At 41.3% G+C, this 28,000-nt stretch overlaps 1 protein-coding gene across 6 annotated transcripts; it reads right to left on the bottom strand.

Annotated features, from left to right (window-relative positions):
- Window positions 1-15: 15 nt before the first annotated feature.
- Window positions 16-26,471, bottom strand: ACOT9 (acyl-CoA thioesterase 9). Of its 6 annotated transcripts, none has more exons than XM_048492768.1 (16): window positions 26,453-26,471; window positions 23,264-23,355; window positions 22,751-22,777; window positions 20,878-20,923; window positions 19,584-19,754; window positions 19,464-19,501; window positions 17,511-17,594; window positions 13,711-13,814; window positions 12,957-13,030; window positions 11,418-11,485; window positions 10,572-10,683; window positions 9,398-9,488; window positions 4,924-5,009; window positions 2,932-3,019; window positions 2,639-2,789; window positions 16-1,471 (listed from the first exon to the last, which is right to left on the bottom strand). In XM_048492768.1, the coding sequence occupies exons 2-16, from the start codon at window positions 23,319-23,321 to the stop codon at window positions 1,407-1,409; spliced, it is 1,263 nt and encodes a 420-aa protein (XP_048348725.1). In that variant the 5' UTR covers window positions 23,322-23,355; window positions 26,453-26,471; the 3' UTR covers window positions 16-1,406. The 6 variants fall into 6 exon arrangements, with proteins under 6 accessions (XP_048348725.1, XP_048348723.1, XP_048348724.1 ...); XM_048492766.1 differs by lacking the exon at window positions 26,453-26,471 and adding an exon at window positions 26,203-26,443; XM_048492767.1 differs by lacking the exons at window positions 22,751-22,777; window positions 26,453-26,471 and adding an exon at window positions 26,203-26,444.
- Between the last annotated feature and the right edge of the window lie 1,529 nt (window positions 26,472-28,000).

The following is a 28,000-nucleotide window of genomic DNA, read 5'->3' as shown; positions in this document are numbered from 1 at the left end:
TAAAAAAGAGGCATGTTGCTTCAAATATATTTATTAAAGAATACACATGGTCTTTGGATATGACTGGATCAAAGATTACATTCATGGCTGCTTCTTGCTTAACTGAAGAAAATTCCAACAAGTAACTTTGCAGTTTCTTCTAAAAAGCATCTACTATTTAGTGACCCTCCATCACTTTCCAATTTTCTGCATATTTTGTGACTTGTGAGCAAAAAACAGGCAGAAGGCAGCAGCTTTTGTAAAGTTCTACCATAGGCTTAGTACAGAGACCTTGCCAGAATAGCAGAGGGAATTTGAACAAATGTGGCATGGCCTGCCAAGCCTTCATACTTCTTTATAGAATGTCATTTCTTATGGAGTGAATGCCATTTAAGAATATGTAGGCTGGGATAAAGGACATGAAGTTACGTGCAGGCCTTGCACTTATAATTAATCCTTTTCAGTTGGTGTACACGCTTGTTGAATTGCCTACAAGTCAGAAATGGCAGAGAAGTTTAAAGGCAAATATATAATGGATTAAGGACAGACACTAAATAAACTCACAACCAAATTTTGTACCCGACACATAACCAGCAGTGGCTCAGCCCAATCCAAAGGCGGGGGTAGTAGAGCGGCACCTGGGGATAGTGTCATGGCACTGCACCCATGCCACCTCCAATGGGGTTTCAGGTGGCATGGAAGGGGAGAAAATGTAAAAACCACAGCCGTCTGAAAAATTCCATTGATAACATCAACTTATGCCACACTTTTTGGTGGCTTAAGTCGGTTGTCAGCATGGGGGGGAGGGGGGTTCCCAGGCCAAAAGTCCTTTGGGAATACCCCCAAAACACCCTCCTCCTTGTGGACAACGGCTGTTGTGATGGAGACCCATCATTGCAGGGCTGAGGTTTCAACTTTCAGTACCACAGTGGCTAGCACAGAAGTCTGGCATTTTTCATGGCACCGATAGCATGGGCACTGGTGCAATCTTCCTATCTTGCCCCTTCCCCCATGATTTAGAGTTCTGCAAACCCAACAGAAGCCTCAGGTTTGCATCCACTAAGATGGGGGCAGGGGAAGGAGAGGAGCTTGAACCATAGCCAACACAAGGGGGAGCAAAGAAAACATGGTATTTATCTCCCATGCAAGTCCCTGTGGACCCATTCGACCACTGTTTATCATTTTGTTTTCTCTCTTATTTATTAAGAAGGAAACACAGAAAAGATGAGAAATAGCAAAGTCAACTTAAACATGCTCACACAAATAGCAGTAAACAATATTTATGTATAAAAGTTGTATATAAAAGTTCTGCATTCATGATCGTGTTTTTCAGAAGTAGAAATGCTGCTCCACATTCCTTTGATAAGCTTCCAAGTCTTACCAATGACCTTCCAAAGACAGCATTTTGCTGTACAGCTGCATGGCTCCTATGCATGGGTTTCTTTCATAGCTGAATCAAAATGCCGCTTGCCATCTAAATACAGCATGGATTCTGAAAAAAAGAGAAAGTGCTCAGAGCATCTATTGTGATGTTTCAAGATAAGAGGAAGTCCTCCACATAGGTCAGCATGGTTGATTACTAGAAGCCTCACTGACTGTTTTCTTGTACCTTGCAGGTCTCTGCGGGGTTTTCTAAAAAAAATTTAGTCTACTTGTTACAGCTGGGATGAAAGCGAGTGTCACTCTTCATCTCCATAACCCTGGGAACGCTTAAAAATTTCTATTTTCCAGTTAGGGGAGTTTGTGGTGGAACAGACAATTTCTATCTAAGCATTTTTTTCAAAACGCTATAAATGAGCACAAGACACTGAGTTATGCGCATACAGAACTGGGCTGCATTAGTAATGAAGAACTGTTGCACAGTTACTAAACTACTTATAGTTTATTCTGAAGGTATAGAGACTGCACAGCTGAAGCCCACATCGTTCAAAGACTTCACAATAAATAACAGGACAGATGAACCCAAGAGGGGGAAGAAGAACAGTGCAAAACTTTAGAATATTTTCAATATTAAACTGGGATTGAGTTTAAGTAATATTATGTTTCAACAGCAAAAAAGAAGCCTTCTGAAGGAAGGCTTCTTAATCAGAAGACTGTCTGAAAGGGGCCAAGTTTCTTATCTAATACTGAGGTAGGTTCCTACAAATTTAACAACAATACATAGCAAACCATAAACAGTGAGTAGAGGTAAGTGAAGGTAAAATCACTAGAGGATAGACATCTTCCAAGTTAATTAGATATGCCCATACAGTATTATTGGATTCCAAACAGCATCAGTGGCATTGCACTAGAGGACGGCAACTCTCCCCCCATCTCCCCGCCCCTTACTGCAACCTCCTCTATTCCCTTAAAATTGTGTTTCTGCAGATCAACAAGTCTCAAAGGAACAAACTGGGAACCTGCAGAAGGAGGGGGATGTCAGCAAAAGGCCCCCTCTGCTCCTCTGCAGAGCAGTTCTGTCAGAGGAGCTGTTCCTGCACTATTGGAATCCACACCTACAGTTGCATTAGTACATTTGAACTTAAGTCAGCCAAGACCAATCTGAATTTTTGCAGATTTTTCCTGGCCTTCACATCTCATTACAAGGCCATTTCTACACTAAATTAATCACAGATCACTATTCACAGATTTTGAGTGAAGCATCCAAATAGCCACTCACCCCCATAAGTCTTTGGAACAATCTGTGGTATCTGATTTTCTGACATGAATGTAAAGTGGAAGACGTTAGTTGTGTGGTGTTCTCTGGTGTCTGAATTATAAACTTCACTGTGTACCCGAACCTGGATGAAATTTTCTTCAGTATAACATACCTAGAAAGTTAAAATGGAAAAAGTATTGGGTTTGTAATTTCAGAGTTGAATGAGACAGACATGATGTTTTACTGCTGTCAGTGTGGCATGAGTGATTTCCACTGATGTAGTCTATTAACACTGATTGATAAGAAAGTATTACCTGGGAAGAAAAAAATAATAAGGATCCAATTTCAACTGGTCTTTGAAACATGATATCATCTACAGCCATCACATATGGTCTAGAACTTCTGTAATAGGAGAAAATATATATGTATTAAACGGCTACAGGTTATGCTCTAAATTACACACCAACTAAAAACAGAGTTTGTGAACAGGCATCTCCTGGGAGTCTAAGGAAATATTAATTATATAAAGAGGTTTAGTGAGGAGTTTTTCCTGCTACACTACTGATTTTCAGACCTAAATCATGGAATCTATGTTAGGGAGTCATGGCCACAACTATACTAGCATTAAGGCCAACTGACAATCCATCTGAGAACTCTTATTTATTTTTTTGTACAACTTTGTTGTACACCGCCCAGAGCCCTTCGGGGATAGGGCGGTATATAAAACTAAACAATCAATCAATCAATCAATCAATAAGATGGCACTGAGACTGCAGACGGGGATGGGTATGAAGGTGAAATGTTCCGTGGATTATCATACCCAAACAAACTTAACCTGGAACATCACTGCATATACTGTTTCTCAAAATCATAAACTATTTGGCCTGTACTTGGCTACTTTCCCACCAACGCACACTGAGTGATGGACCAAGTCAGACTGTGTGTGAATGACCTCCCTGATAGAATACAGAGGGGCCCATTCGACAAATAAGCAATTTGATGTTCAGCATTCAACATATTTCTTGTCTCTGGGAGTATGGTTGGAAAAACACTACCATCTCCAAGAGCTCTAAGTCCTGAGACAACAAAAGAGAACCTTGTGATTTTACCCACATACAGCTGATCCAGAAACATGTCTGGATAATCATTTGCATCTACAATAGTGATCTCATGGCCCCACTGATGTGGCTAGATGTGCCTTTTAATATAGAGGGGATGTCTGTTGTACAATGCAAGCTGTCTGCAGCTAGATATGGATCGAGGCCAGTGCAATTTACAAAATACTTCAAGAAACAAAGAAGGCTCCCATCTTTAATCACCTAAACAAGGGTTTCAGTTCTGAGGTAGTAATTCAAAAGGAGGGGGGGGGGGCATCACTGCTAAGTATGCCTTCAGGCAGTTGGATATTTCATGGTCTCATGTAGAAATTCAGATTTACATAGAAGTTTTTCCTACCACATTCAGTGTGGTTCTTTCAGCTGACTGCCTTGTTCTACTTTGGGGGATACCTGGAGCCAGCAATGTTTGTCTCCATTTTCTTGCTTACTTGAGCCCTGGCCGTCAAACCTTGACAGTTACCAAGGAATACCTTCAAAAGATCTTATCCATAGCTCTATCATAATTATCGCTTTTTATGACCCTTGACTGCCACCATCTAGCTAGCATTAAAAAGGGTAATCCTTGATCATCCTGAATTGGAAAGAAATTTATCAAGTACACAACTAACAAGGAGTTTGTCTTAGAGGACTAAAAGCTTGGAATTAGAGTAAAAATTTAATTACCACAGCATCATGCCAACTCTAGTTGAATGTGCACATCTATTGCTAGTTGGACACCCAGCATTAAATTGGCTTTGATAATGAATAAATCTGGAGCAGATTTTGACATGTAAAAGTATACTAGCAATGACACTGATGCACTAATTAAAAGAAAGCTTAAAATTATATTTAAAGGCAGCAGCTATGAGGATATGTTTGTATTCTCCAATTCGGTAATAACCCCTACAGTTTTTGAGCTTTCATTCATCACCAGGGCAGAATCTATATACTAGCTCCTATAAATTAACCAAAATATAGTTTTGGATACATGATAAAATTTGTCAAATAAATCACTTTACAAGTTCTCCCTGCTCTCACTGTTCAGACTAAATAGCCAGGATCTGACTGAAAGACTCTCTTCCCACCCCTGGGTAGCCCAACTCCACTATGGGGGAAAAAGCATGACTGAGGAAAGCGTCAGACAAGCCTCACCCTCCCTCTACCCACAAAATTTTATGAGCATAAATATTACAAATATCTTCAGCTCACCCATAGGTGCAGGCAGTAGCCCATCCAAGTTCATATGCTTTTCTCATGAGAAATCCGCCAAAGATTCTATTGAAAATGTTGCGCTCCTATATTCAGAAGTACCAATAAAGACAACGAATTTTAAACATTTGCACAGAACATGATCTTAGTGTTTCTGAATCTGTGGTTCTGCATCACAAATAAGTAGTGACAGTTCATACCGTCAGAATGCATCGTAACAAAGTACACCTATGATCACAATAAAAATTAGGACACCATAATAAAAGTCAAGATAGCTTAGAACAGGCTTGCAAATAATATTTCAGGGTGTAGATGCACTCCACCTGCTTCACTCGGCACTAAAACAAAAATCAGACAAACTCAAAGTTCTGCACTAGTAAAACCACTGGAAATTTTACCAGATCTGCATCCAAATTTCCAAGTTTTCACTAGGACTTGCACAGCAGTTTCGAGCCTAAACACCAGAAACATCTACAGAGAGAAAACTGAGAATTCTGCAGCCAATATAAAATTTAATTTTTGCACTACACATGCATAAAACTGCAGAATATATGCAGCCTTCTGGTAGCGCTTTCTATATATTAAGTGGTAAATCAGTAACGCAGGTGCATGTGATTGCTGGAGTACAGAGGAGAATTTCAAATATTACTCTCTGAACATGGGCTGCTGACAAATACTAGAGCTATTCCACCACAATGTGGACAACTGAGTGCTTCTAAGCCCATTCTAACAGTTACTCTTCTAGACTTGGTGCAAAATTGCAACTAAACAATCACAAGTGGCACTGGTAAGTGTTCTGTGATGAAAGATATCTCACACAACTGGACAAATCTGAATTCTGGAATCATTCAATCCTGTTGCTGCTAATGTAGAGACCAGATTAGAACAGATGCAAGAAATTTTATCTGAAGGTGATACTGTAAGGGGAAAGTCAGACCCAGGAAATGGGTTATCCTCTGATCTGTATGGGATAACACTCTTCATAAAGAATGAGGTTCATAGCTTGGGAGTGCTTCTAGGATTCACAGCTTGGGAGTACTTCTAGGGTTAGAAATAAGACCCATATGTGAAAACACTTCCCTTCGACTCTTCTCTGCAGCCTCTAAGCAATGAGCAACAAAATAAGTATGTTCAGGATCCTCTAAGTCCTCTAAGAGAAACTGAACTTTTTGCTCTACAGTTGCTTGAGAAAGCATGGACTATTTTTCTAAAACATGGTACAATCCATTTTAGCCTAAGTTGCGACACATAAGGCCATTGCAAAAGGATGTGTGCCAAGGAATCCACTGACTGAAAGGGCAGGGTCACAACCTGTCAGAAAAAGAGATCTTTAGCAGACAACTCAGCAAAATCACTGAAAAGGGACAATAAAATCTTGCATGCATAAAGAGTCTACATAACTGTACAGTAGCCAGAGAGTCCAAATACGGAGAAAGATTACCCTTAGACAGAAGGCCCAGGCTATGCAGAGAACATATCATCCGAGGATCCAAGTAATTTAAATAAACAAACAAACAAACAAATAAATAAATGTATTGTTGAAGGCTTTCACGGCCGAAATCACTTGGGTGCTGTGTGGTTTCCGGGCTGTATGGCCGTGTTCTAGCAGCATTCTCTCCTGACGTTTCGCCTGCATCTGTGGCTGGCATCTTCAGAGGATCTGATGTTGGGAAAGCAAGTGGAGTATATATACCTGTTGGATGTCCAGGGTGGGTGAAGAAACATTGTCTGTGAGTAACAAAGAAGACAATCAGGTCAATAGTTGAGGGCATCTGAATAGAAGTATGAGTAACAATGAAGTCTATAGCATGGGAGTAACAATGGAGATAGCAAGGTCACTGGTGGGAGCATCTGAATAGAAGTATCCTGGCCTTTGTTTCCTTTGTCTATAGTCATCCTGTGTTTGTGTGGAGCTGGTTAGACACTGTCTTGACTCTAGTATTTTTCAACACTGGCAGCCAAGTTCTGTTCATTTTCATAGTTTCTTCCTTTCTGTTAAAATTGTCCATGTGCTTATGGATTTCAATGGCTTCTTTGTGTAGTCTGACGTAGTGGCTTTCAGAGTGGTCCAGAATTTCTGTTTTTTCAAATAATATTCTATGTCCAGGTTGGTTTATCATGTGTTCTGCTATTGCTGATTTTTCTGGCTGAAATAGTCTGCAGTGCCTTTCGTGTTCTTTGATACGTGTCTGCGCGCTGCATTTGGTGGTTCCTATGTAGACTTGTCCACAGCTGCATGGTATGCGGTAGACTCCTGCAGTAGCTAGAGGATCCTTCTTATCCTTTGCTGAACGTAGCATCTGTTGAATTTTCTTAGTGGGTCTGTAGATTGTTTGTAGGTTATGCTTCTTCATCAGTTTTCCTATGCGGTCAGTGGTTCCCTTGATGTATGGTAAGAACACTTTCCCTCTAGATGGCTCTTTCTCTTTGTTCATGTGGCTTGTTCTTGGTCTTGCAGTCCTTCTGATGTCTGTATTAGAGTAACCATTAGCCTGTAGAGCCCTGTTTAGGTGATTCAATTCATCTTGAAGAAGGTGGGGTTCACAGATTCTGTTTGCGCGATCTACCAAAGTTTTTATGGTGCTCCTTTTTTGCCCTGGATGATGATTGGAGTTTTTGTGTAGATATCTATCCATGTGCGTAGGTTTTCTGTGTGGTCCAATTGCTGGTTTGGTTTGCGGATGACTAAAACATCTAAAAATGGCAGTTTTCCTTCATTTTCTTTTTCCATAGTAAATTGGATGTTTGGGTGGATCTTGTTGATATGGTCCAGGAACTTGTTTAGTTCTTCTTCTCCGTGGCTCCAAATGGTGAATGTGTCATCCACATAACGGAACCATATGGTGGGCTTTTTTGGTGCTGTTTCCAGGGCTTGTTCCTCAAAATGTTCCATATAAAAATTTGCTATTACAGGGCTAAGAGGGCTACCCATGGCTACCCCATCTTTCTGTTTATAGTATTCATTATCCCACTGGAAGTAACTAGTAGTGAGACAATGTTGAAACAGGGCTGTGATGTCTTGGTATCTCCATTGTTACTCCCATGCTATAGACTTCATTGTTACTCATACTTCTATTCAGATGCCCTCAACTATTGACTTGGTTGTTTTCTTTGTTACTCACAGACAATGTTTCTTCACCCACCCTGGACACTCCAACAGGTATATATACTCCACTTGCTTTCCCAACATCAGATCCTCTGAAGATGCCAGCCACAGATGCAGGCAAAACGTCAGGAGAGAATGCTGCTAGAACATGGCCATACAGCCCAGAAACCACACAGCACCCAAATAAATAAATTTATATCCCACCCTATCCCCGCAGGGCTCAGTGTAATTCTCATCTCCAGCTTAGCTAATTTTGGCCACATTTTTTAACACTGATCTACAGAAAGTCCTCTACCTTCAGATTTGCAAGTAATAACCTGTGTTCAAAAAGCTGGAGCCAGGGAGCCTAACAAGAATCCCTGGGTGTTAAGATTGCCAAGCTTCCCTTTAGGGTCTCAAAGAATAGATGGAATCAGAATTTAAAAGCACGTACCCAGGCACAAGCTTCTATTGAGCTAAGTCCAAACTCCTAATGAAGGGCCAATGATGTAATGCACCTGGGAAGCTCTCCAATTGCTCAAAGGATGAAGAACTGCACTCTATTTATAGAGTTGTATACAGCATAAATCCATATAGGGCCACTGTACAAAAGTTGTGAAATCACTACTGAGTTAAAGACTAATAGCTGCTGCAATATAATGTGCCCCATTTGAAAAGAAAAAACACATAATTGCCTTCATAGTAGCCATAGACTTCTGAGTGGCCAATTGTTTATGACACCTCCAAGGTGGAATGAAATAAGATATCCAGATACCTAAACATGGAAACCTGAGAATCTTGTGCCCATTAATTATCCATGTCTCTCTTTTGGTTGAAGAACAAGCAGCAAACGTAATTTTCATTTTACTAAAGTGTATAGATAATTCCTCATGCAAACAATAAGTATGGGATCTTTTCAGAGACTGAAGAACACCAACCCAAGTTCTGGAAAGTAAAGCTGAGTTATTTGCATAAAGTAAAAGAGAGACTGAAATATGCAGTAATTCAGACGAATAAAAAGAAGGCTTGTTTTTAAAAGCTGGCAAATCGGACAGGTACACATTTTGCACTTATGCATTCCTCTTTAAATGTTACAGTTACACTGAGGAGGATTAATACCTAATTTCATTACCATGAACATTTATCTAGGCTTCCTTCTGTTCTTACTGCATTGTTTATTGTATCTATTATTCTGTTTAATCACATTATTTTCTAAGTCTCACTGAGCGATGCAATAGACAGACAGACAGATAGATATTTTTCTAATTACAAAGCACATCTTAAGCAGGAAAGATCATGCCAGGTTGGATCAACAACTAAAAACTTCCGTACCTAAGAGCAAAAAGAAACCAAAACAGCCATCTGCTTATATTATAGCTTTGCAAATACCTGTGGATGGCAGATCTCCAGACCCTTGAGTTTTGCATCTTCCATCCACATGGAACTGGGTGGCAACACACGGCTCCGAAAACTAACTGTCCTACAAAACATGAGAGAGTGAGATTCTAAAGAACACAGCCACCCCAAGGTTATCAGGCCAGCTCTCCTTTCACCTCTGGTTAAGATTGTTTGGAAGTTACTTCCTTTTCATCTCTAACTCTATACATGGTGAGACCAAATGTGGGTCTTGGGCTTGTACAATTCCTTCTACGTTTGTCAGCACATACAGCAATAAGTAGCCAGGCTTGAAGATTCTGCTTTTATTTAAACACAGAATAATCATAGTGAGGTAGTGAATGCACTGTAGCACTTGGACAGAGTTTCAGATCTCCACATAGGTACAAAACCCACTAGGTGATATTAGGCCAGTCAGCAGTCTGAATTCAACTCCACTAAGCAAATGTAATGACATTTAAGTTTCTTAGGGGCGTGGCAATTTCAACCAATTTCCCTCCTCCCATAGTATGACCCTAACTATGCAGACACTCAGCAGTAAATTTCAGGGGATTAAGTAGGATGTAGCTGTAAGGGTGAATCAGCAAAAATCAGTAAACCCTCTTCAGATAATTTAATTACCATTAAGTTTTAACTATCTGGGTAGCAACAGATCTCTATCTCTCACCCCAACCTACCTCAACACTAATGCAGAGTACCACTGAGCTGTTTGGAGAAGAGAGCCAATACAAGTGCATCTTATAAATCATTTCAAAGACACTGGACATTGAAACCCCCTCATGTAGCATTTTCAGTATTTATGGTGAACCTGAACCTAAATAACTATAGGATTTTTTTGGTATAGACACTAACTTCCATACACAGAGAGATCAGGAGAGGTAACATCAAAATAGCTCCTTTGGGTCAGGAGGGGAAGGACAATCACCATAGCAGGTTGGAACTGAAGAACTACTAGCAGGGAGAAGTTCACTTTCAGGACTTTCTCCCATTTCCCCAGTTCTGATCTTGAGAGTCAGACAATCATCTTAAACAACATAGAGAGTAAAGTGGGGATTTGTTGTAGATGGCGGATGAAAGCACTCACCATAATGAGAGCAGGACACAAAGACAAATACATTTTCAGTGAGCAAACCAACTCTAGTAAATGTTAAGTCACCACACGGCTTACTTTGAATCCAGCGTATTAAGAAACATGTCATGGATAACTGTTCTTTCGTCTGCAGTAGGAGCCATTTTCAGCAAAGAAACCTTACTGAAATCAGTTCTTCTGATCTTGTTCACTAATAATGGAACAACAAAAGTACATTGCTCGTTGAAAATTACAGGGTCTAGTACTTTCCACTAAAGATATCATCCAATTTTCCTCCATTTCCAAAACTAGAAATGACAACACACTGTAGGAATTTGTGAACTCGCTCACCAAGTTTCATTCTACAGTATTAAAGCCTCAAATGAAACAAGTATCCTATTCAATAACTTTTGTGACAGCTGTTTAGCTGGTGGGCTGATCCATAGTTCTCAAAACAGAAGGCAGCCTATCCCAAGGAGTCTGAGATCAGGGAAAGGAGATTTTCCTTTGCGATCCCTGTGCACATGCGATCCCTGTGCACACTCACACATGTGAGTGTGAACATACATGTACACATGTATTGACTGGGGGTAGCAGTACTGTTCTTCCTGACTTTCATCACTGCCAGCCACTGGCTGTATGGAACACGCTGCTCTCATTTTCATGGACTCTTCTTCCTTGGGATCCTATTTCACTTTGATCTGCCTAGGATCTTCTATACCAACTTAAATATTTTTAAATGCAGAAATGGTTTGGAACCCAAAAAAATACAACTTTGGAATCCAGAATTGTATGAGTAGGAAAGAACAATTGAGACGGAAATTCTGCAAGTGTACAAACACGTTATTTTTTCAACTAGTGTTTATTTCCATTTTTGAATCGCCTCATTCCTACTTGGAAGAATGGGAGAAGACCCCCCCCCCTCATAAAGAATACATTACATACATTCTCCTTCCTTAAAGATTTTTTCTTCTTCTGGACCTTCAGGAATCAATGGATTAACAAATGCTGGCCTGTGGACATACACAAATGAAGTCAAAATGAAATGCTTGCAGAGTTCTTCCCTTTGGCAGCAACTGTGTGACTTCCTCGGAAATAAATGAGACATGCCCATGCCAACCTGAAGGCGGCGGCCTTTGCTTCTTATCACTCAGAGACATGCACTGTTTTCAACATCAAAAAGATAGAATAGTTTGATTATATCCTATGTAGGTTAACATACCGTGTTTCCCCGAAAATAAGTCCTAGCATGATTTTTCGGTATTGTTAAGGGAGGCTTGAAATATAAGCCCTACTCCAAAAATAAGCCCTAGTTACAGAGCCAGCAGGCCTGTGTGTAGCCTGGGTGTCTGAAGCACTTGTGCCTGGCCTGCCATGCTCTGGACCGCCCCCGGTCCCTGTGGTGCAAAAATAAGACATCCTCTGAAAATAAGCCCTAATCATAATGCATCTTTTAGAACAAAAAATAATAGAAGACCCTGTCTCATTTTCGGGGAAACACGGTATGTTCATGTAACTCCTCAAATACACAAGAATTCAGTGGCATTATATAATCAAAACCTGAAATTGGGCCATTTCCAATACTGCTTTTCTCTAATATGTTCTCAAGAACTTTGCAGAGAAGTGGCTTGAAACCTAGTGCAAGTCCACATCATTATAACATCAGAATGGCCATAGATAAATCTGAGATGCAGACAACAGAGATTCTGGAACCTTTGCCAGATGCACATTACAGACAGGCATTTGAACATCCCTTCATACAAAGGCAGGCAACTGTAGCCATTTTCACTAAACCTCTCTCATATTTTAGCAGGTATACTACAAAATCTCCCTTTTCTCCGTTCTTCTTACTTCACTCTCTTTTTAAAAAGCCTGTATTTGTATGGGAAACATTTTACTACAGTTTTCTCATACACTTGATTCAAAGGCTAAAAAAGACAAAACACTCTCCTATGCTGTTCTGGCACTCAAGAATGGCAACTGTCATTTGGAAAAGAAACCACTTATGGACTGAGATGTGCAGTGCAGGCTCATGCAGAGTGACTCCCGACTAAGCCCATTCATTTTACTGGATTTAGTCTGAAGAAACTCTGCATAGGACTGTACTGTGAGTGTTCTCCTCTTGTGTTGCAGAGAACATTTAAACTTGATTGTTACAGTAAATTCCTGATGATTTTGCAAGCAGTGTTCTAATCCATATTTAGTGGTAAACTACATTTACCGAGGGTGGCTAATAGATTTTGGGGTCTGAGAGAAACTGAAAACCATATTTATATACTGAACATACAGAAATCACTGATTGTGTCAATTCCCTCCTCTTAAGAAGTAATTTGACAATCTTACATACTTCTAGGCTTCATTTTTATTAACCTTGTCAAGAAAATACGAAAACCTCTCTCTCCCCTCTAACACCCTCCTCCCCTCCCATCCCGCCCCCCGATCCAAATTATACAACTATTTTCAAGATCTTATTCAAAATGTTACCTTTTGTTTTCTGGATCACGAGCCACCATGACAAAAGTTGCATCTAATAAAGGACAGTAATTACCATTTTGCAGCTGAAAAAGAAAAGGATGGGGGAAGATGTCATTGGTGGCAAGTTTCCCAGTTTCTGTTGACAAAGCAATGAAGACTTCGATGATGTGTCTTCAAATTGCTTTAAAACTCTGAAACATTCTGTAATGAATCAGAGGCAAAAAGGGAAGACAATGGTTCCGCAAACGCTGTGCTTTTCCTTACAGGCAATTAACATACTTATTTGTAAAAAGTCATTCCCTGAAGCTGTTCTATGGCTGCAGGGAACCCAAATTGGGTCCAGGGAACCCAGACTCAACTCCAAAAACACAAATGTGGACTTTGGTCTTATGTGTTAATAAATCTAGACAATTTCTTATTTGCAGCACTAAAGATTTTGAAGCTCTTCTGTAACTATTAACCTGACAAATGATGATGAAAACTCTTCGAAATATAAACAGAAACTTTTAATTATAGGATACCTTCTCTATCTGTAAAGGGCTACCAAGTCACAGCTGACTTATGGATTTTCAAGGCAAGAGACTAACAGAGGTGATTTGCCATTGCCTTCCTTTGCAGAATAACCCTGGTGGTCTCCCACCCAACTATTAGCCAGGACTGGCCCTACTTAGCTTCTGATATCTGACAATATCAGGCTAGCCTGGGCAATCCAGGTCAGGGCAGATTCCTTACAGACAAACAATTATCATTAGCCACCACAAACCTGTAGCATGTGCATTTTCACTTCCATTGACGTCCTTCCTACCCATGAAACATTCCCAGTGAACTTGATATCACAATCTGGATGAATTACCTTCTTCCATAAACCTAAATACATACAAAGAAGAATCAATGGAAACTGAAGATTAGTAATTAAAAACAAACTGTAAATTCTCTAAATCAATTGCTTTGCCTGCCTAGCTACTAAAAACTGTAAAATGCCAGAAAAAGATAATAAATATGATACAGAGGTATTTCCAGCAACCCTCTTCCCCCAACATAAGGAAAAGGAATGGAAATTTTGGAGGGAAGTTATGCAAAAACAAAGTCCTTATATGGTTTGATATTTCATGCATCTCTCCTTGAAATCATGGATAAGATCATAAATAATACATTTTGGTAGGTGAATGGAAGATGTGTTGGCCCCTATGCTTCCACATCAATGCTACTTTTGCTCACATGAGATCTCTGGCATCTATTGCCTCCCACTACAGAACACTGAGAATTCACTGATCCCCCAGGAGTTGCATTTCGAGGAGCATAGCAAGCTAAGATAGGAAGGGGGACAGGAAATATCCTATGCATGCAGCTGACTCACAGTGCTGAGAAATTAATTCAACATTTGACCATCTTGGAGTAACATCCCAGATTAAAATCATTTTGGATAAAAATATTCACTGGCTGGTAAAAGCAGAAAATCGTATCTGCAAGCATTAATGTAGAAGGCAAAGGCATTATTGTAGAACGCATTATTAATAATAAAGGCATTATTGTAGAAGAGCAAGCACCAGGTCATTACTGACCCATGGAGAGATGTCACATCACAATGTTTACCAGGTAGGCTATGCCCGATTATACACTGCCCTGTGCTGCCCTGTGCTGAAGGGAGATTCTTTTTGGGGCAGAGTTTCTACTACAGACACATTTTCCCCACTCTCACACTCATTACGCGGCAGATGCCATAATCTCCACTGGAGTGCTGTGTGGTTTCCGGGCTGTATGGCCATGTTCTAGCAGCCATACAGCCCGGAAACCACACAGCACTCCAGTGATTTCGGCCGTGAAAGCCTTCGACAATACATAATCTCCACTGTTTGTGAGAGCTGGCAAAGAGCGACTTTTTCTCCTGCTTCGCAAGAAGATTAAACAAATGGCCCTGCAATATTCTTTGCTTCGGGCTTTTTTGCTCTACCCTGGATTGCCCACTCTACTGCCGTCCTCCCCAATAATTGGGAGGGCTTTTAAAAACTTTATTTCAACTTCAGGCATTTGTATCATATTAGATGTATTGAAATAATGACAGATCTAATACAGGAACATGGAAATACCAAGGAATATCAAAATAATAAGCCTCTCTCTCCTGTCATGGCAGCAGAAGTGGCAGAAAGTATGAGTGTGCATGGATGGGGGGAGGGAGAGGGAATATCAATTCTACAACATGGTCCCCTTCTTCAGCAGAGTGTGGTCTAGGGAACTGCTTTGCCTCTTTCATTTGGGGGGAAATTATTTTTAGAAAGGGGCTACAATATTGGTGACATGAGCCAGCCCCAAGCACTGAGGATTCTGATGTAGAGACTGAAGACACTGTGCATTCAGGATTGACTCTTCACAAGGAAATGCAGGCAGTGGAGCCAGTTCCAAGCCCTTCCTCGCAAGTGCAGGCAGAGCCTGATGCCATTCAGCTGTGAGAGCCTTCAGGAGTCTCAGGAGAGCTGAGTAACGAGCCAGCTGCTCAAAGAAGGTGAAGACAGAGGCTGCAGGTGGAGAGTCAAAGGACAAGTGCTCACATTGCTGCAAGGTATGGCAGAAGGCTCTGCCAGATGGAGGCATCTGCTTCTGAGGAGGATTGACCTCTTGCAGGATCCCAGCCTCATTAGCCAGAACTTTCTATATAAACCCTGCCTTGGGCTTGGATCTACCTGGGTGCAACGAGTGTACCTCCTGGTAAGTTTCACATGCCTGGTTCTAGTCTCCAGCTCTCAGCCTGCCTGCCTGATCTCCTGCCGGTGTCTTTTTGGGCTGTCTTGACCACACCTTTGCCTTCTGCCTCTGGATTGTTTTGGACTACACTTTTGCCTGCCATCTGCCCTGACTCCGACCTGTCTTGACTATGTCTCACTTGCTGCTTGCCTGGACTCTGATCTATCTGGCCACGTCCTGGCTAGCACCTGCCAATCGATAAAACTGCAGTAACAGCAATATCGATATAACAGCAATTTAAAGGGCTTCAACAAAGCCAACAATCTTGTGACTACTGAGTATGATGAGATGTGTACCTTTTAAGAGTGAATTAATGGGTGGAGTTAAGAGAGTCAGGAAAAGCAGAGACCCGGGAGAAAGTTCAGCAGGCAAGCTACTCAGCAGGCAGTGGAGTGCCTCCTCACATGTAAACAGAGGAATGCAAGGAGGCTCCGTGACAACCCCACTGGGCAGCAAAGAGCCCCGGGTAAGCGTTCCCTGCATAATGGGCCTATATTTATGGGGTGCTTTGTTACTGCCTTCCCCAACAGTCTACACTTTACACCCATCTAAAACTCTCATGTATCCATGACTAATATCTTACAATTTCAAACAAATCAGCAAGACATTAGAAAGTATGTCCTTCACAAAAATTAGATAAATAGAATTTGTTTAGGGTGAAGTACTGAGACATAATGAATCCTTGAAACTTTGGGATTCTTAATGGAGAGATCCATATCATGGCTTCGAATGGCACGTGCTCAGTGACCCACACTTATTTGCCGTGCTTCTATTTATTAGCCCATGCAAACCGGTAAGTGAGAGAACCCAAGAGTACTACATAGCAGGGAATTATTCCATTTCCCTTCTAACATAAGTAATTTCAGAGGCCTCTGACGAAGCACATTCCCAACTTTTGATCTACATGCAAACAGACACAGAAAACACATACCATATATACTCACATATAAGTCGAGTTTTTCAGCCCTTTTTTTAGGCTGAAAAATGCCCCCCTCGACTTATACGCGAGTCAGTGATGTCCCCCCCCCCTGCAATGCACCCCACACACTTACTTTAACGAACGGAGCAGGCTTGAGAAGAGGTCTGCCTGTGTTCCCTTCCAGGCTGCAAATGGCCTGCTGGGAACTACATTTCCCAGGAGACCGTGGGAAATGTAGTTCCCAGCAGGTCATTTGAAGCCTGGAAGGGAACAGGCAGGTCTCTTCTCAAGCCTGCTCCGTTTGCTAAAGTAAGTGTGGGGGGGTGCCGCGGGAAGGGCGTTTAGCAGGGAACCCCCTCTCCCCAGCTGCCTTCTCCCTGCGGCTGCCTTCTTCCTGGGGCAGAGGGGGAATGGTGGCGGCGCCCTGCTTTGTGCCGCTGGCTGCTGCATTTCCCACCCTCGACTTATACATGAGTCAATAAGTTTCCCCAGTTTTTTTGTGGTAAAATTAGGTGCCTCGACTTATACTCAGTTCGACTTATACATGAGTATATACGGTAGATGTATTTTTACAGCAGTGAAAGCAAGTAATAGACTTTGATGCATCTGTTTCTCTTCCAGATACAATGTCTAGTTAGGAAAATGGGACATTGTCATGGTGTTCATTTGTCTATCCTATTCCACATTTCAGAATATCACACATTTCCCTTAGAGTGACATGAAGGGAACTAAATGCATACCTGCTGTTTGGAGGACCCCGGGCACACACTTTAGCCACAAAAAATATTCAATCAAAGGACGTGCAAGAACTTCTCCCCTCTTACCCAACATCTGCGTGAGAATTAAGTCCAGTACACTGTGTGTGCCTAATATAGGTATTATTAACAAGTCACATGATACTATACCAATTTTATCCACCAGCGCTGTAACAATTGATAAAGGAGATCTCTGAAGAGTTTCATGTTTGGTGTGAGTGTAACAAATGAGAACTGTAGAAAGATAAAACAGATAGTGCACTATTTATACTCTGCATTTATAAATGGGGCTTTTTTCTTAGGAGTGGAGCAAAACTTCACAGTATAGTCTTCGTATTGTTTAAAGAAGGTACTCACGAGCCCATATGAACAAGAAAGTACACAGAACATCTCCTATATTAGGGCAATTAAGGTCAGTTCAGCCAGACATATAAATAGCTTGATTAGATACCCCCTGCCCAGATAAAAAAGCTTGCTTGGAAACAAATCACATCAACATCAGGGACATTTAATTCTGTGGAGCATCACAGTTTGTCTGGTTTCTCAAAGCAGCTGAGGAAGACTTAGGGAGTGACACAAAAGCAGGGTAGCAGGAAACACTAGTGACTCAAACCTCCACGTTTTGTGCTTACTGCGGAGGACCTGAAGCACAAATTTGCACATGGTGAGATTCAGAGTAGTGAGATTCAGATTCATGGTGAGATTCAGAATAGAGCTCACCTACCTAACCTCTTGTGGTCGGGGGGTGGGGGTGGCTCGGTGCCCAGCTCAAATTTTACAAGGGGGCAGTCAAAATATGACTTTGGGAGATCCGTATCTGGAACTCTTGTTGCATTTTCTGGCTCAAAAAGGAACTGCAGCAGCCAGCAGGGGCAATGGTATTAACTGTTCCCCCCACCCCACCACACACACAGATAGACAGAGTTTCCCACTAGAAATGGGTTCTCTGGCTGCTTTAAGTACCATAGAAAGGAAAGGCAAACACAATACTGGTACCTGTCTGTTTTCTCACCAGGACTTAATTTAGCTACAGGGGAGTCATTTCCAGTCAGGGAAGGGACAAATTCCATTCTACAATACTATAGTCCCAATCCACAATAGTGCCCCCTGCCCCCACTCTGTAGGGCCAAAGTACACAATGGGAGATCTAAACATGGAATTGAAATGTCATGTATAGTTTGACCCACAGAAAGTGAAAAAAGAGGAAGCCCTTGGCAGACATACTTTCTTTTGCTCCTTTCCCAACCTCACCATAATGTCTAATGTCAACCTAAACTATCACTTACTTCATGATGTCAGAAAGTAACATCAGGTACATTTGACATTTCTACAGGTCTAGTCCTATTTGCCAAAAATATCCAAGGTCTTTCCACATTAACCCCGCACTTCCTGCAATAGTTGTGATTTGCTGCTAAAAGATTAACAGGACTTCTAAGTAATTAACTTAGTAGCCTTCATCAGTGTCAACCCCTCAGCCAGGTGATTTTGTCAGTTGTCCAAGGGTAAAAGGGGGAATGGCACACCATGTGATGAAATTATAACCTTGACCAATCCATCATCCTGTTGGACATTTTCCTTACTCAGTCTACGATCAGTTTTTGTCCTGTATAGACAGTGGTCCAGTCAGAAAGATGCTGGGATTGACCTAGCGGGGCATAATTCAAATTCCAGTATTAACAGTACAGAGTTTTGATTTCTGTAGGCTTACAATAAAGTAATTGTTATTTATTTTGTATCTTTTAATTGTGCCCTACCTCCAAGGAACTCAGGATAGCACATGTCATTTTTTCTCATGTCTATTTCATCATAACAACAAGGTAGGTCAGGACAAGAGCATGACTGGCCAAAGGTCACCCATCAAGCTTCATGGCAGAGTAAAGATGTGAACCTGGGGCTCTTAGACCCTAGTCCACTACACTATATGGGCCCTCGTCTGTGCAGGATAGCACAGGTGAATAGGTGAGTCTTGGGTTCACTCTCAGCCTTGCATAAAGTTTTAAGCCCAAAAGTTGTTTTAAAAAAAATTGTTTAAAGCACTACATTAAAAAGAGCCTACATATAAAAAGGTCACCAGATAAATGAAATTGTACAGCAGGGACCTACCTCCTAAGCTGTCAAGGTCTTCAAGAATTCTGCCAAACCTATTAATCAAAAGGCACTACATTAAAATTAGTATGTATGAGTAATAAGACATCTTCTCAGCAGAAAGACCTCTGTCATTACCTGACAGTGTTGTTGACATTCAGATATTTTTCTCTTATTTCAGGCTGACTTCCTAAAGGCAGCATAACTTCTATGTAGCTGTCTCTCATTTTTCTAGGTGGCATGTCAGCTTGGTTTTTAGCAAGGAGTGTATGCAGGGCTTTTCTTTCATTCATTGCTCGTACGTGATCGCTGGGCAGAAAAGCAAATAAAATTATTCCAAGAGTAGAGGGAATCAACAGCATACAATTAGTAACAAATCCTGAAAAACTCTATTTACGCAGGGACTTCAGGTTTTTTGGGGGGGTGAACAGGTGAATGGGATGGGGTTCTAGTGGGGAAACCTGCTTGCCACCCTTGTTCTGGCAGAACAGCTTGGGTTTTTGGTCAGGGGAGGGTGCACAGGGCAATGGGGAGGACTTGTGGAGGGGCTGTCCTGGTCGTGGGGGGCGGAAATGGACAGGGGAATGGAGGGGTTTCTGCTAGGGCCCATAAGGGCTTGGGTTTTGGGGTGGGTGGAGCTGGGTGGGGGAAGGGGGGTGTTGTTGGCTGGCCAACATGGAGAGCGTTTTCCTGCCGCTCTCCCCACTGAGGGTGTTGGTTGGGAAGACACTGGCAGGCCCGGCAAAGAGGGCAGCTTCCTGTCACTGCTTTGCTGGGCCAGGTTTCATCTTTGGGGCAAAGGGAAGGTGGTTTGGGAAGGGTGCTTGAGGGCCAAGCAGGGAGGGCGGCTTCCCGCCACTGGTCCACTGGTCCAGGCTTCTTGTTTGGGTCAGTGGGAGGGTGGTTGGGAAAGGGGGAGGGTATTGGCAGGTGAGGAGGCCAGCCAGCTTCTTGCTCTGTTGTGGTTGTGACAACAAACCTTGAACCAATGGGCACACAGGACAGTCCTGCTCACCCATTCTGGGTTCGCTGTCACGACCATTTGCATATTAGTGAATTATATAGGGTATAAGAAAGAATAAGAGTAAGAGTAGATAAGATAAGATAAGATAAGATAAGATAAGATAAGATAAGATAAGATAAGATGAACACTCGCTGTTATTAAATTAGACCCAAATCGATAGAAGAAATATTCCCTGTGGGATCAAAGATGTTCAGAAAGTCAAGACAGAACTGGTAACATCTCTGCAGGATATACTGAGGTATCTTCTTTCATCTTTCAAGACTGCTTCACTTGCAGTGCAACCCTATGCAACTCCAGTCTAAGTTCACTGAAATCAATGAGTTTTTAGAGCAACTCTATATAGGGTTGCACTGTCAGAAACGTAACTAAAAAAAATAAAGAAAAGTATCATTTATGTACAACATTTACCTCCAATTGGTAGATGCCCCTACTATGGTTCTCAATTTATTTCGCACTAAAACAAAACAAACATTGGTCAGAATATTGAAACAGGGGGGTTCTATGAGGTTGCTTGTGACCAAAAGCTGCAATGGCCGTTTCAAGAAGCAGATTAAAATAAATCATGCAAACATCAAGAAAGAGTCACAAGATATTCCTGATCTTGTGGACATTACGATTGAGTGGGTAACAGTCACTAATGTTTAGAAAATGTAGGACACAATAATCAGCATGTACTGAGCTCATCAGGGAACATATATTGCAGTGTCTGCCTTCAGACAATCTAGGAAAGGAACGGAGGAGGTGAGCTCCACACATATACCCCATACATTTAGACCTATAAGAGGCTTTTCCCCCTATCACAGCTGACCTGTGATACATCTTTGCACTGTAGCTCAGCTGGGAAGGGAGGAATTGAAGTCAGTATGGTATGGGAAGGCCGGGCCCAACTGTTATTGTGTCAACACTTCTTTGCTAATGTAACATAGAAAGGGGGAGAGTCGGGCAGCAATGAGTATGGTATTAATACTAATTTGCATTAAAGAAAGCCCAAAATATTCAAATACATCTCTGGTTCTTTCCTCTTTACCTATTCATGTAATCACTTTGTTTACCATGGAACTGCATAGTAATGTATAGTAAAACCAGAAACATCTACAAGGCCAGACTGAAGACGTCTGTGGGTATTCCTTAATAACGGTGTCTATGGCAATCTGGGGAAAATTCACTACTCTCTATTCATTGAAAAAAAATCTTATTTGGAAAAAAAGTTATAGTTGCTTTATACTAACCAAAAGATTTTAAAAGTTAATTTGACCAAAATACTGTATAACAAATCATCTTGCCAAAGATAGGATTTCAGCTACTTGCCCACAACCACTCAGAATAGTAACCATTTACTTTATTGGGTCTTACCGAATTTCCTTAGCATCATGCCTTATGGCAGCTGTACAACAATTTTACAGAACTATGACTCAGTAAGGCATAGTCTGCTTCTAGAGCCAAATAAAGGACACAGGAGAAGCAAGGCCCCAAAAGGACAACCTGGAAACAGATGTTTGTTTTAAATACATTTAGCCCCAATTCTTCCAACACCTTTGTACAGAAACAGTTATTGGTTAAGCACAGATCAGTCTTATTCTGTCTACAATATTTCATTGTAAACAGAGGCTTCAATATATAGGGCACTTTGCAGAGTAACAGAAGTCAGAGATGCAGGTCCCAGACTCAAGAAGCTGGAGAGGCTATAGGAAACAGGAGAAAGTAAGTGATAAGTTGATGAAGAAACTTTAGAAAACAGAGACAAGGAATTGAAAAAGGAAGGCACCAAGGAATATGGAGGATCAAGGCAAAAAACTACACATGGCGCCTAAGAACAGGAGAAACTACAAATAATTAGCAGGAAAGAAATGGACATGCACTGGGATTTTGAAGATCTGGTGACAATGGACTCAGAAGTCAAGGAATACATAGGATTGCTAAGTAGGTAGTGGGGTCTGATCATACTGATGATAAAATCATACTGGTTTTAGCTAGCTGCAGGCTTCTAGAGTGAACATTACCATATAAATGTTTCTGTACTAGTTGTCTATTTCATTATAAGTACCAAAAAAAAAAAAACCCTGCTGCAAGCATACACAGATAAGATTTTGGTTAATAAGACATGCTTTATTTACTTAGCCGTGCAAACTCATTTAGCGCCACCCACAATAATGACTTGGAATAGCTGCCAGAAAAATATTAATACAAATTTTTCATTAGCCCTCCAACAAAGACAGATTGAAGCAAGACAGCAGTAGATATATAAGTCATATTATAATGCATACAGGTTACCACAACACACCATTATTCACATGAATGGGTAAATGCCCTGTGAAGTAGAAAAAGCAATTTAGATTATCAGTGTAATTGTAGAAAGAATTGTTTTTCTAGTTCTTCTGCATTCAATCATAAACACACAGACGTGCATACACAATTGCACATTAACATGTAATTGAATTCTGCTGTACTGGTAATCATTTATTTTTATGCCTGAGTTAATATATTCCTTCATCTTTTCAAACATATATAGCACTGCAGGATACCAAGTTTCCATCACTGTGAGTTTTCATTCTCCCTCTACTTCAGTCTATCAATCACATTTTAACCCCACCCTTCTATTTGCTGTACAAAAAATCTTGTAAGCCCAGTAAAAATTGGCCCAATTGTTTTTCCATACAAAGCTCTGCCATTAGTACAAGATTACAAAACAAATTATGACATTATGAGAATTATTATGACATTTTTTTGTTCTTTGGATAAATGGGCAAAGCTTTTTAATCACAATATCCTAGCGTTTATAGTCAAGTTATATTACCTTCATGCATGTCGGGCAGGGGTTGGGAGCCACTGGTGGTGGAAGTCAACATCCTCATCAGGATAGCATGGGTCTTGCTTAATGAAAACCATCTATATAATAGGCAGAATGCAACAATGATCAAAAGGATCCAGTGAAAAGGGAAGATCCAACAGTTCTCTGGTAATAGTGGGGAACTTCATGTTGCAACTCCCACCTTATGGAGTTTCCTGCCTAATGAGGTCAGGAAAGTTCCCACTTTCCTGGCATTCCACAGCCTATGAAAAACTGACTTGTTCAAGAGGGCATTTTTGTACAGGAAACAGTGCTGTACTATAATTCAGAAAGACGTTTTATAAAGGGAGAAAGGATTATCAAACTCAAACCACTGTGTACTGTCTGTTGCTGTATGTATTATCCAAATATGTAATTTCTGCATTGTTTAAATGTCATGTCATGTTAACACTTATGCTTTGTTTCAGCTTTCTTGGATTTCTGAAATCCTAATGCTATTATATTGCTTATTGGTTATCTTGTCTTGTTGATTGTATTGACCGATGCTATGTAATCCGTTTTGAGTACCAGTAAGAAAAAAATGACTGTAAATAATATACACTCTTTAAAATTAAAAAATCCTTCCCCTGCCAAACATAACTTGTTATGTGTCCAATCACTATAACTGGTATGATTGATCCTATCTTCCAAGTGAGCATCTGAGAACATTTATGAAAGTGATTTTCAGAACATATATCTATCTGTATAAGTTTACAAAACAGAAACATCAAACATCAAACAGAAACATCAAAAATGAACAAGCATCCTAACACTATGCTTTCTGTGTAGAACATATGACAGTAACATGACATGATTAAATTTAACTCAAAAGGAAGCCACTCTCTTTGTTTGACTACAGTTTGACATACATTAAACACTGATTCAAATCATGAACCTGTTGTCTGAAGGCAATCTGGAGGCTATCTGTTAGACTGTTACATCCACTGCCAGTCAGACTTTTGCTTGCTGTTACTTTTTAAACTATAGTAGGTACATTGCATTACATTATTACATTATATAATGTAATTATGTAATGTAATGATGCTTAGTAATCATTACATCTATATTATAGTGGTATAACTGCAACCAATGTTTTTTAGAAGTTGGCCAAATTCAGGATAGCCACAAGGAAGGTGCATGCTTTGCTGTTATTTGGAAAAGGCCATCCATTCTGTAGTTTCCCTCTCCTTCCCAAGCTTGATTTGGGGATGAGCTAGGCCAGCTACCAGCTCTGGCAAAATGTCAACAGGTGTGAGAATGTAACTTTCCTTCCATGTCATCTTCTGATCAAAACCAAACACGAAGGAGAGGGGAGAGAATCTCAAGGTGGCACTCCAGAGATGAGTGATTATTTGAAGAAACGCTATGGCCCTTTCCACATGGGCCAATAAACAGATGTAGGACGGTAAAAAATGGTTGGGAGGGGGATTTCAAACAGATCCCGCCTCTAAAACAAGTCTGCCCTGTTATTTTCCCCAAACCAGGTGGTTGTTTTTTTTACAATCATGGTATCAGTGAGCCTTTTCAAAAATCCCTGGTTGCAGCCACTTGCAAGTGAACGGCCAGGCAGGTGGCACTTTATTCACCTCTGTTTTCCTTTTTTAAACATTTTGCTGCTTACATCTGCGTAGCTATGTTGGTGCAGATGGTCATATGGTGAGACATCAGCATGGCTGTGGCGGTTCATTTGTGCATGCCTGCATAGCTATGCATCAGTGGAAAGTAATTTTTTTAAGAGATGCATCTCAGCAAAGGCGCAACAGTAACCTGGGTTGTTTCCATGGGATCCAATCGCTGCCTGCCCAGATGCATATGAACGCAAAAACAGGAAAGCAGGTTACTTTATCCCAACTGCAACCCATTATACATGTAGAGAGGCCCTTTATGAAACAGTTCCTGCTTCAGCAGGCCATTTCTTCTGCCACCAAACAACCTTTTAAAGTGGGGGGAGTCAGCTTGAACAATTTGATGATTCAATAGTACAGGTCTGTTGTCAGTATAGGAGGGGGCAAACAGCATCGCTTATCCAGAGTATTTTGGATATTTGTGCACATTGCAAGCAACATTCATTTTAAGGAATACAAATTGTGTATCCTTCAGTTTACTTGCATTATGAGTGGTAACTACCCAAATAAGTAGTGATTCCATCATGGTGATTTTCAAAAATACTTCTAGTATAATCCATGTCAACAATGTATTGTATGCCACAGTAAATCTGCCAATATTATATTACAGAACAGCAAAATCAATTGCACCAAGGCTTTTAATTCTAAAAAGTGCATGTCCACAACTCAAGACATTAGTGGATGTTGAAATGAAGCCCTGCTTATAACAGCTCAGCTGCTTCACCCAGTTTACTCACAAATCAATCCGATTGATTGTAGCCACACTTCCAAGCAAGTGGACTGCTGCCCTAGCTCAGTATAGCACACATTAATTAAAAATCTATATACTGCTTTGGCAAAATATGTGGCGGAGTTATTCATTACAAGTAGGGGTGCAACTTCCACTAGGGGCTGGAGCTCGGTTCTCTTGGCAAGCTCTTAAAATGCCACAGATCTCTGCGTTAATTCTACTCCACAAGCCTGGCACGCCTATCATTGGGGAATGCGGAGAGCGCGATGTTTCTCTCCCTGATCCGGAAAGGCCAAAACAAGGCGTGGAACCGAAAGCACCGCGGAGTTGCGGTGCCCCGCCGCGCGCAGCGAAAGGCGGGCCTTGCCCTCAGCAGCGGACGGCGACCCCTTCTTCAATGCCGGCTTTCCAGGCCCTACCAGAAGGCAGCACGTCACGCTGGCAGTCGACCCAGTCCGCTTTGCGGCTGGCTGCCTTCGCATCTCCCTAGTTTCCGCCGCGCCTCACCCTGGGCACCTTGCAAGGAACGCAGCCTGCCACCAATCCCTTACCTGCGGGCCAACATTATACTCCGCGCCCAAGTTGCAAAATGCCTTCTGTCTACACTGGGAAAAATGGTTTTCCCCGCGCCACCGCCTTTCCTGCAACGACTCGCCCGCCGTTTCTGAAGAAGTGGCAGCTGCCGTCTGCCAGGGAGCCACGCCTGGGAGAGGAACTCGGCCCTCCCCGCTGGTCTGACCCGGGACGTCAAATTCTTATCCTTCCCAAAGAGCTCATTTTTTTTCTCACTCTAGAACTTACGTGTTTTCCTCTGCACGTCCCTGTGCCACCAAGTGGTTGCTGCCAGTAGTCCTCTCTGAGCCTTTCCCGTTTAGTACTCAGAAGGCATCCTCCTCGCTTTCATTCTCACACACAGGTCCCTTCTGCACATGCAGAATAATCCACTTTCAATCCACTTTCCCATTTGCTTGCAAGTGGATTTTGCTATTCCACACAGCAAAATCCAACTGCAAAGTGCATTGAAAGTGTATTGAAAGCATTGATCTGCATGTGCAGAAGGAGCCACAATCAGTCTCGAACACATTGTAAGGTTGTCCACTCTGGCTTGGGAAGTTGGTGTCAGTGGACAGAGTTTGGAGAGAGGAATTGCTTGGCAGGATATATATATATATAACAGCCAACATTGTCCAAACAAGGACCTTCTATAGTTTAGTTTCAATTATCTCACTGTAATGAACCCAGATGCTAACTTCTTTAGATCCCTAGTACTGATTAATTATCCCTATCCCCTCACCCCTCACAAAAGTCTTCTCCTAAATTGTCTGGGACCGTCTCTGAGTTTTGTTCCCTCACCAGTCACACATTTTATCTCCACATTGGAGCCCAGCACAGACAGCAGATATTACGAGATGACAACAAAAGTTATTGGGTGGTAGCTTCTGTGTTCATGTTACACACTGCCCAGGTAACGAGAAAGTGATTTCAAAGTGTTTTCAGTTTATGCAGTGAAAGGAGACCACAGGAGCAGGGATTCTTTGAAACCATCAGATTCTTTATTTTCAAAGTGAATTCTTCCAGAGGAGATTGCGCTGCACAGAGCAAAGCACAGTCCTTTTATACAGTTTTTCACTCAATCAGAGGGGAAAGGAGGCAGTTCCCATCCCCATAGTACAAATAAGGAAGGGGGCAGCAAAGTCTTTTGCTTTTGCTGATGGAATTAAGTCCCATAGAAAAGACTGCACCTTCTTGCCTGAGGCTAGTTCCTTGGGATTCTGTCAAAGGAAAATTCAAATTGTCCAGTGGGTCTTGAGATCCTGCCAGTGGAAAGTTCAAATAGTTCAATGGGAAGTAGGGTGACAGCTTCCAAATGGGCAAGGCACACCTTAATCCCATCACTTGTAAGTCCAAAAGGTCCTTTGTTGAAGTTGATGGATTTACCTGATTGTGGAAGGGAGTTGAATCGTTTTGCAACTTCTAACTTACTTCCTGGAGACTTAATATTAGCTAAACTAAAAACTACTGTAACCCTAAGAAACTTGTTCTATTAATACAATAAAATTAAAAGGAATATCTCTAATTGATTCTTTCCCTGTTTTCCTATCTTAATGTAGTTCTATAGAGTCTCTTACCCTTACAGCAACACATTCCCATATTTGAGGAAGGATAACATCAGTAACACATTTCCACTACATACACACATGGGTCATACATGAATACGAGTTTTGGGGTTCATATATGGCAATACAACAGTTAAGAATCTCATACACTCTTCTATATAATAAAAGGAAAGGGATAGCTTTACTAATAACCTGGACACTATATATATATATAGGCAGGGAAAAATCTCAG

This window comes from Sphaerodactylus townsendi, linkage group LG04 (genome assembly GCF_021028975.2).
Source record: "Sphaerodactylus townsendi isolate TG3544 linkage group LG04, MPM_Stown_v2.3, whole genome shotgun sequence".
NCBI lineage: Eukaryota > Metazoa > Chordata > Lepidosauria > Squamata > Sphaerodactylidae > Sphaerodactylus > Sphaerodactylus townsendi.
Note: the sequence above shows the minus strand (reverse complement) of the source record. Positions and strands in the feature narration are given on the sequence as shown.